This window comes from Salvelinus alpinus, chromosome 19, assembly GCF_045679555.1.
Source record: "Salvelinus alpinus chromosome 19, SLU_Salpinus.1, whole genome shotgun sequence".
NCBI lineage: Eukaryota > Metazoa > Chordata > Actinopteri > Salmoniformes > Salmonidae > Salvelinus > Salvelinus alpinus.
This window is the reverse complement of record NC_092104.1, coordinates 32,083,015-32,091,960: the sequence shown is the minus strand read 5'-3', so window position 1 is coordinate 32,091,960 and position 8,946 is coordinate 32,083,015. Positions and strand designations below refer to the sequence as shown.

The window sequence follows — 8,946 nt, the reverse complement described above, 5'->3', positions numbered from 1 at the left end:
AATTCAAAGTATAGTGTTGAAAATACCGGGGAAATATCACGTGCTGTTTCACATGATTAGTGTGTCCCTACTGGATTATGGGCATTATTATGCGCTGTTTCACCTGTCGCCAGGGAAACTTTCATCTTGTTACAAGCTGCGGGGAACAGGCCATTTGCTATTGGCTTATTTGTATGTCACTTATACACTGGATACAGCAAGTCAACCATTCAAATTTAGAAAGAGGAGGGTTTATTCAGTTAGCCTACTACCGGTAACTTAAAGTGGCTACTGTAGCATGCAAGGAACTAAACTTAAAGTTCATAAGTATCTTGTATGTTAAATGTCACAACGCTCGAGTTGAGAAATCGGTCCCACCGTTTGAGAAAACAACTTTTGTTGAATTCAGTGCGTTTTTGGAGTACGAGCAATGGAAGAGTTGAGCGAGTCTTCACCCGCTTTGGCGTTCGAGAAGGAAGCATTTGAGCTGACGGTGGAAGATGTTTATGACATTTCATACGTGATTGGCAGAGATTTGCTGAAAATAAGTACTACAGGTGAGGAAGTCTCCGATTTGCAATTCAAAATTGTCCGGGTTTTGGAGATGTTTGAAACGTTAGTGAATAAGTATAACCTGTCATTGGAGGAGCTGAAAATGGAACGAGACAACTTGAAGAGTGAACTGGATAGAATCGTGAGAGAAAGTTCTGCCGGGCAGGAAGCGGTGAGTGATCTTTTCAAACCAGGAAAATAACTGGTCAAAATCGATACCTTTTAAATGTTCCATAAAGTCTTTAACTGGACTACGTCTGTCGGGGTATGTTCAAGCATGTTGTGACGTTTCACTGGGTTGCTATACACTACTGTGCAACATACAGTTGTGGACCCCTTTTTGTTCGACGTTTAGCCCTTTAATCAATATGTTCTCAGCAAACACTAGGACCAAACAAACTGGTGGTGGACCTGAAAGATCCCAATAGACCACGCTTCACAATGCAGGAGCTGAAGGAGGTGCTTCAGGAGAGGAACCAGCTCAAGGCCCAACTACTGGTGGCGCAAGAAGAGTTGCAACTCTACAAGAGGTAGAATACACAACCAGACTTGACCAGTCCCCATGCAACTCGCACCACCTCACCCCAACCCACACAAAAATGTAATGTGGTGCTTTGTACTTGCAGTGGGATGCTGCCACAGGGTGAACAAGCCATGGTAGAGGTTGACTTAGTATCTCCATCCCCTTTGAAACCTGTCCCTGACACAACAGATGAGACTAAAGAAGAGGTACCTAACGAAGGAATGACCACCATCAGAAAGCTGTGAGCAGTTAGCTTTTTTCAACACTCAACTTTGCATAATCATAGTGAATTGCAAGACAGGCATGCAGTATGACATGATTTACACCCTGAAAACAAGTATTTCAGAGACAACCATAGTATCACACAGGAGACAACCAGGTGGTTTGTTCTCACGGTCTGTCTCTGCCCTCGTAATGACCTGCTTGTGACCGGCTGGCTGTGTGTGTTTGTGCTGATGCTGTGTGATTGGGGGAATCTGACTGAAGAGGGGGAAAGCGAGAGCTGATACCACTTCACCAAGCCAGCATTGTTATTGTCGGACTTACGTGACTCAGTCAAGCCTCGGCTGACACTGCAAATTCACTCAATCCCCCGTCGCCTCCTCTAAGACTAGTAACGTCCAGGGATGTACACTGTTGTCAAACTATTTGCAGAGCAAGTTCTCTAAAATAAACTAATTCTTATTTCTTTTTGTAGGTTTTCATTCAGACGGAAATAAGGACAACCTATGAGAACAAGGACCTAAGGCATTACTAACGATAAACCAAACATTTTTATGCACATGCTTTCTATCAATGCTTTGTATTAGATCAGTTGTTTTCAGTAATGAATGAAAATGTTTTTAACTGGAATAATTTTGGCTTTTGAAACAATAACTCAGTGTTGTCTTTTTATAGATTTAACTGTTGTCATTAATACAGGTATGGGAAAATAACTTGATGCTCATTAAGGTCAAATAACATGGTACAGACCAATGATTGCTCCAGTGCATTCAGAAAGAATTTGGACCCCTTACAGCCTTATTCTAAAATTGATTAAATTGTCCCCCCCCAATCTACACACAATACCCCATAATGACAAAGTGGGTTTTTAGAAATGTTTGCCAATGTATTAAAATGGAAATATAATTTACATAAGTATTCAGAGACCCGTTACTCAGTACTTTGTTGAAGCACCTTTGGCAGGGATTACAGCCTCGAGTCTCCCTGGGTATGATGCTACAAGCTTGGCACACCTGTATTTGGGGAGTTTCTCCCATTCTTCTCCCAAATCCTCTCAAGCTGTTAGGTTGGATGGGGAGTGTTGCTGCACAGCTATTTTAAGGTCTCTCCAGAGATGTTCAAGTCTGGGCTCTGGCTGGGCCACTCAAGGGTATTCAGAGACTTGTCCCTAAGCCACTCCTGTGTTGTATTGGCTTTGTGCTTAGGGTCATTGTCCTGTTGGAAGGTGAACCTTCACCCCAGTCTGAGGCCCTGAGCGCTCTGGAGCAGGGTTTCATCAAGGATCTCTCTGTACTTTTGCGCCATTCATCTTTCCCTCAATCCGGACTAGTCTCCCAGTCCCTGCCGCTGAAAAACATCTACAGACTTGACGCTTGGCATTCAGGCCAAAGAGTTCAATCTTGGTTTCATCAGACCAGAGAATCTTAAGGTACCATTTGGCAAACTCCAAGCGGGCCATTGTGTGCCTTTTCTTGAAGAGTGGGTTCTGTCTGAGCGCTCTACCATAAAGTCCTGATTGGTGGAGTGCTGCAGAGATGGGAGAACCTTCCAGAAGGACAATCATCTCCACAGAGGGATTGTCATGTTCTTGGTCACCTCCCTGACCAAGGCCCTTCTCCCCCGATTGCGGAGTTCGGCCGGGCGGCCAGCTTTAGGAAGAGTCTTTGGTTCCAAACTTCTTCCATTTAAGAATGGCGGCCACTGTGTTCTTGGGTTTCTTCAATGCTGCAGAAATGTTTTGGTACCCTTCCCCAGCTCTATCCCTCGACACAATCCTGTCTCAGAGCTCTACTGACAATTCCTTCGACCTCATGGCTTGCTTTTTGCTCTGATATGCACGGTCAACTGTGGGACCTTATATAGACAGGTGTGTGCAATTCCAAATATTGTCAATTGTTAAAAATAAATAAAAATGAATTGCCCCACAGTGGTGTCATAATACCCATAAAGTCTAGCGGTCAAACAGGGAAATGGTTCCAATTGTTTTTCCACCATTCATTTTTCTCATAGGGGATTTTAGAAACAGTTAAGGGGTGTGTCATGAAGGCATAATTTGGAGTGACGTTTTGTTAACCATCTAAATTGCTTTCAGGAAAGGTGACTGAAATAGATTTTGTGCTATTTACAGACTCAAATGCTAATTAGCATCAAAGTAGACATCATGCAAGACTACAAATCCCTGGAAGCTCCTGCACGTCAACGCCTTTGCTAACAGGTAGTGTAAATTTAACTCCAGACCATTCACAGAATTACCTATTTATTATATTTAGCAAATGGTTAATCCAGAGATTTTTACTATAATTCGTCAGTCTCATCCATATCATTGCATTTGTAGATCTTAATTAGCAACTAATTAGCGTGTCATTTGTTGGGGGCAAATATTTTGATGTATCACCTTGTCTAAGGAGAGATAAACATGGTTATCAAAATGTCACACCAGGGTAAGCCTTCATGACACACAGCTCTTCTAAAATCCCCCATGAGAAAAATGAATGGTGGAAAATCAATTGGAACCATTTCCTGGTTTGACCATTAGGCTTAATGTGTATTATGACTCATACTGTGGTACTCTAGAAATGCATTTGTCCAGGTTAGTTTGCCACATTTATTCTATTAAACACCAATATATACTTTTAAATTATGAGCTAAACAAAAATAAAGTATTGAGATGACTTACTGTCCCCACAATTTTTTTTCTTTAACATTTTAATTGAAATACTGTTGGCTTCAATATAGCATTAGCAATCCAGGGTTAATATACACATCATTGGTAGAGACTCACAACTGTGTCTTCAAAGGAACTGTAACAGTTCCTTTGGACACGTGGTTGGACGTTGTGCCAAATTGTGACGATGGAACCCTTCAAAGACCAACATTCAAGACTGGTTGCAACAGTAGCCCTAGTAGAGACAAAGAGAGGACCTCCAAGGGCTTGATTCTATCACAGTGCTAAAGAGATGCAATCAACATTAAGGCAAACGCATGTCAGTTCAATATGAAATGGCTTTTTAATTCTGAACTTCAGCGATACTGATGGAATCGAGCCCCACGACCACTATACTGCCCCAGATTCACTATACCTAACTCATACACCTGAATCCCATCAGCATAATCTGCATCTACCTGGGGGTTGAGTAGCACAGATCATGGTAATGAATCCCTCCCAAAATTATTTGTGGATTAGATAACTATAGGCTCTTGTAGCAAATATAAAAGTGTTACCAAAATTGTTCCTTGTCCAGAAATTGCATAAAAATGTGGCTGAGCATAACTATTTTACGCTAGTTCACACAAGGGCTTTTAAAGTCCATTTTACCTTAAATAATAGAGCAGCTGTAAAGAAAGCAGTTCAGAATTATAAAGTTACAAATCACTTCGTTGCACATTTTGAAATACACTGACCTACCAGGAGGATGCTGGACTTACGTCTGTGAATATTAATTGGTACATTGACAAAGGCCAAGCTAGCTTTTCTATTCATTGCAAAATGAGCTTCCATGTTAGCCAGATTTCTGAACAGATTTGTCCATGTACACTTAAATTTACTATCAAAGAGCAACTTACTTTGTAAATTGTTTAAAATGTATTAGGATTTCACCCATTGCAAAATACCTACATTTTAAATCAAGTATAAGCTGGTGTCCCAGAAGCTTGGAGAGCATTGACAATCATATGAAAATTGTTGCTTCAACTAGAACCATACCTAGCATTATAAATTAGAACGAATATAAAAACAGCGTTAAAAAAAATAGCTAATGTTAGAAATATATCTTCTTGGAAGCACAGGCCTAAATATGTATAAAACTACCCCAAAATCCAGCAATAAATTGATATACAGTTTTAACAAATTGATCCATGTGTCATCTTGAAGGTTGTCTTCAATATTGTTCATACTGCCACAGTTTTTCCCAAATACATTGCTTGAAAGGGCAGATTAAAGATAAACAAAACGCCCACTTAATTTGTCTCACCTGGAATGCCAAGTTTGCAGTTTAGGGCCAAGGGAATGGTAAAAAAAAAAAAAAGCTTTAAAATGCACCTAGTAATTCTCTGGTGGTGTAAAAACAGTACATCAGTATTTGAGCCAAGGGTGCGCCGAGATGGATTCCTTGCTGCGGTCACCATAGTCATAAAGCAGCTCTTCCTCTGACTCAATGTCCCTGGAAGCCACCAGTATGAGATGAGGTATTCCATCTATGTCATGTAATTTGTTCTGGCAGTTGCCAGTTTTACTGTGGTTTAGCAGCCTTCCCAGGCGAGTTGATTCTTTTGTAGCTTCCGCACTGTAAAGAGGAAATTAAAGGTTTGAAAACATCCATGAGCAAGCTGATAACATCAACATTGTGGCAATGCATAAGTCATAGTTAATTAATACAACTTTTAAATTAAGTTTGAGTAGATACCTTACCAGTATGTTTTGCTGAGATACTGGATATAGTACATGTAGCAGCCAGTCCCAGGGTCTTGGGCATACAGAGCCTCTCTCCTTGGCATCAGCCAGATGCAACAAGTCTCCATGATACTCAATTACAAACTTCCCCTTCTTGAAACGTCTGACAGCAAATACTCCTCTTCCCTTCTATATGTTTGGGCTATTGGGGTTCAAGTACAGATCAAATTCCAGGTTAAATTATCCATTTCAGTACAATGTTACTTTCATTTCTAAACTAACCTGCAGTCCTTCAACTCCATTTTGTTATCAGGTAATCAAGGTGTCTGTGTTCTTCGTTCTGTTGGCAGAGTGTGGTGTTTAATGAGTAAATAAACATTATCCTAACCAGGATGACGAAGTTGGCATAATCCAATGCAATCCAGAGTGGAAACTGGGTTAAAGGGATAGTTCAGGGATAAAAGGGCTACATTGCTAAAATTCCAAACCATCCACACATTAAATTCTGAGCAAGAAAATGTTTTTTTACTTGTTCTTGCATGGCACGGTTGATCTTCAAGCACAACTCACTCTGGTATTATAACATGACCTTCAATTCAGCTTTGCTTTTTCTGGAACTCAGTCTAATAGGATAATAATCTGTGACCTTCCTGTTTTGGGCAGCATTGCTTTCTGCTCTGGATGAAAAGAGAACACAGTATTCCATTGTCAGATGATCTGGTGTTGAAGTGCTGGCTTGATCAAATACTGTACTTCATTTGAACAAATATTTTACTGACATGTTTGTCAACATGACTTACTTTTATACTTTGACTAGCCCCCTTCTCAGTTTTGGGCTTGGTGATATTGCCATCTGGTGCAGTTGGGTTGGAGTGGGATTTTAGATCCTCCTCCAGGACATGCAGGGTAGTTGTCTCTCTGGGTACCAGTCTCCCTGAATAGAATAGTGGGGAAAGAAGCACAGTGTACATCAGACTTTGTTGTATAAGCAAAACATACAGCTTCAGGAGGGGAATGCTATGGATGCCTAAATAAATAAACAATTAGTGGTGTCATAAGACATTGGTCAGTGGACATTACTGCCATTCACAGGAAATTATTCTGGGGGAGCCACTTAACTCCGATCTGACTCAAAGGAATTAGAAGTTAAAAATATATATATAATAATATGGAGTGCAAGCATCGCCATGGTCTTATTCAGACCAATATCGAATGATGATGAAAGAGCATGTAGTCCAAGTAACATATTTGAATTGTCATTATTGGTGGTGGTTTTGTATAAGTTAGCTAACTGAAAAGTATTGATAACCAATTTCTAACACATTTAATAAGTTACCCCATTCATTTCTGGTTTATTTTCCTGTCTTATTTTTGACCTGAAGGGTTTCCTCGGGTCTATTGTTGGTAGTCAGCACTTTTTTCTTCCCTTTTGAAGGCAAACATGTCAGGAGGTTAGCTTAATAGCCTACCATATCTACAGTATATCCAACGACGTCTACGATAACTAGCTAGCTGATAGTTAAATGAGGGACGCAGCTTGCTAAGGAGTAACGTCGTTGTCAAGCTGACTTTACTACTCATACGTTTCCCTACTTACCTTTTGCCATGTCAACACTCACACAACTAGACAGTATGTGCACAAGTTCGTGTTTAAAGTTTTGCAATGTTCTCATGTGCTTCGTTGTATTTTGCTAGCGAACAACTGTATCGCTAGAAGCCGAATAGAAACACCGCCACCACGCCAGAATAACAAGACATGGACTTCCTGTCATTTAAAAAGCTACTGCATCCCTGATTGGTTAAACGCTACTTCTAGTAGAACGTGATTGGCGTGGCGCGAAACATACTTTAGAAGCCCATCGTAAATTCACTCTGGACTGCAAGAGTGCGCTCTAAGCGTTCGTAAATTCTGAGCGTTGTGACTTCACAAAGTCAGTCAAGCACCCAAGCTAACTGGCTAACGTTGGCTAGCTACATCCAGATACAATGAGAGAACACCCCACTCTGACCATTTTACTCGACCTAGCAGAGCTGGTTAAGCTGTTTTCATATTATCCAGAGCATTGGTGACTAACTGCTGCTGGCAACAATTTAATTACGCCTTTTATTCCTTTTTTATTATTAATTAAATTGTTGCCAGAAGCACAGTTACAGTACTAACGCTCTAGATAACATGAAAACAGCCTAACCAGCTCTGCCAGGTCGAGTAAAATTATCAGAGTGAGGTGTTCTCTCATTTGTGTCTAGAAGTAATTTGCAAGCTAGCCAACTTTAACCAGTTAGCTTGGGTGCTTGTCTGCCGTTGTCAGGTCGCTTGGATCACAATCTTATAAGGCGCTGGATTTACAAACGACCCAGACCACACTGACCAACTGGAGGCAATTTGCGAACGCACCCTTAGGATATCCTGAGAAGGTATTTAATTTGAGATGTCTGCCCTTTATGTGATAATTAAAAAAATTATTTTGTGCAATGCAAATCTTTTCGAAATCTCAGTAAGCGAGTAGGCAACATGTTTTCATTCAGTGTGTGTGTGTATATATACATTGTAATGAAACGGCAGGGAGCAGGCCTCGGACCCTCGACCTTCTAGCTCGAAGTCCAGCGCGCTATTGCAAAAGCGCTTATAAACCCAGGGTCGTTACAATATATATATAAACTCAGCAAAAAAAGAAACGTCCCTTTTTCAGAACCCAGTCTTTCAGAGATAATTCGTAAAAATCCTCTTAACTTCACAGATCTTCATTGTGAAGGGTTTAAACACTGTTTCCAGTGTAGGCAGTGGCAGTGCTGGCAACACTAGCTGCAGTAACCCATGGGGAGTGGGTCACACTCGGACATTCAGAGAGGGGGTATATTATTGTGACCCCGGTGGCACAAAATCAAAGTCTGACTGCATGGAGATGCTTGGGAATATGGTCAATACGGGTGACCGTATTGTGGGTGTTTCAGGGAAAAGGTGTACATTTGACCTTCATCATCTAGGATGTGACAATGGTTAATAAAATCTCTCAATTTCTGCCCATTTTTTGCACGGTCTTGCAGGCCTTCTCATGCAGCTGCAACTGTAAGTGCATTTGTAAATCAAGACCTATCTTGAGTTGGGCTCTGGGTTGGTGCAATGTTGAGAATGTGAGCTTATGGTTGTGTGGGAGGTAAGGGTTGAGTGTGTGTGGGTGTATGTGTGTATCCCACAACTGTTGCGAAGGAGTAAAATATGTTAGGGACAATAGAGGATGATCCACAGCTATATATAATACAAATCGAGGTGAGGGCGATG

The 8,946-nt window shown here is 41.0% G+C and overlaps 2 protein-coding genes across 3 annotated transcripts; one reads left to right on the top strand and one right to left on the bottom strand.

Annotated features, from left to right (window-relative positions):
• Positions 1-118: 118 nt before the first annotated feature.
• Positions 119-3,948, top strand: rilpl2 (Rab interacting lysosomal protein-like 2). 2 transcript variants are annotated; one of them, XM_071352994.1, is made up of 4 exons: positions 119-703; positions 910-1,061; positions 1,158-1,295; positions 1,752-2,186. In XM_071352994.1, the coding sequence occupies exons 1-4, from the start codon at positions 410-412 to the stop codon at positions 1,771-1,773; spliced, it is 606 nt and encodes a 201-aa protein (XP_071209095.1). In that variant the 5' UTR covers positions 119-409; the 3' UTR covers positions 1,774-2,186. The 2 variants fall into 2 exon arrangements, with proteins under 2 accessions (XP_071209095.1, XP_071209094.1); XM_071352993.1 differs by having other exon boundaries at positions 127-703; positions 1,158-1,260; positions 1,752-3,948.
• A 313-nt stretch (positions 3,949-4,261) lies between these two features.
• Positions 4,262-7,273, bottom strand: kmt5ab (lysine methyltransferase 5Ab). The gene is given in 10 exon segments (XM_071354056.1): positions 4,262-5,559; positions 5,685-5,762; positions 5,764-5,855; positions 5,931-5,972; positions 5,974-6,006; positions 6,256-6,343; positions 6,566-6,600; positions 7,003-7,033; positions 7,035-7,122; positions 7,264-7,273. Coding segments are annotated over 10 exon segments (708 nt in total). The 3' UTR covers positions 4,262-5,348.
• Between the last annotated feature and the right edge of the window lie 1,673 nt (positions 7,274-8,946).

What these genes read in the sequence shown, in the direction of transcription:
- rilpl2 (XM_071352993.1), top strand. Translation starts at nt 410, where the DNA reads ATGGAAGAGTTGAGCGAGTCTTCACCCGCTTTGGCGTTCGAGAAGGAA. An exon ending in GAGTTGCAACTCTACAAGAG is followed by an intron (nt 1,062 to 1,157) that starts GTAGAATACACA and finishes TTGTACTTGCAG; the next exon opens with TGGGATGCTGCCACAGGGTG. An exon ending in CAGATGAGACTAAAGAAGAG is followed by an intron (nt 1,261 to 1,751) that starts GTACCTAACGAA and finishes TTCTTTTTGTAG; the next exon opens with GTTTTCATTCAGACGGAAAT.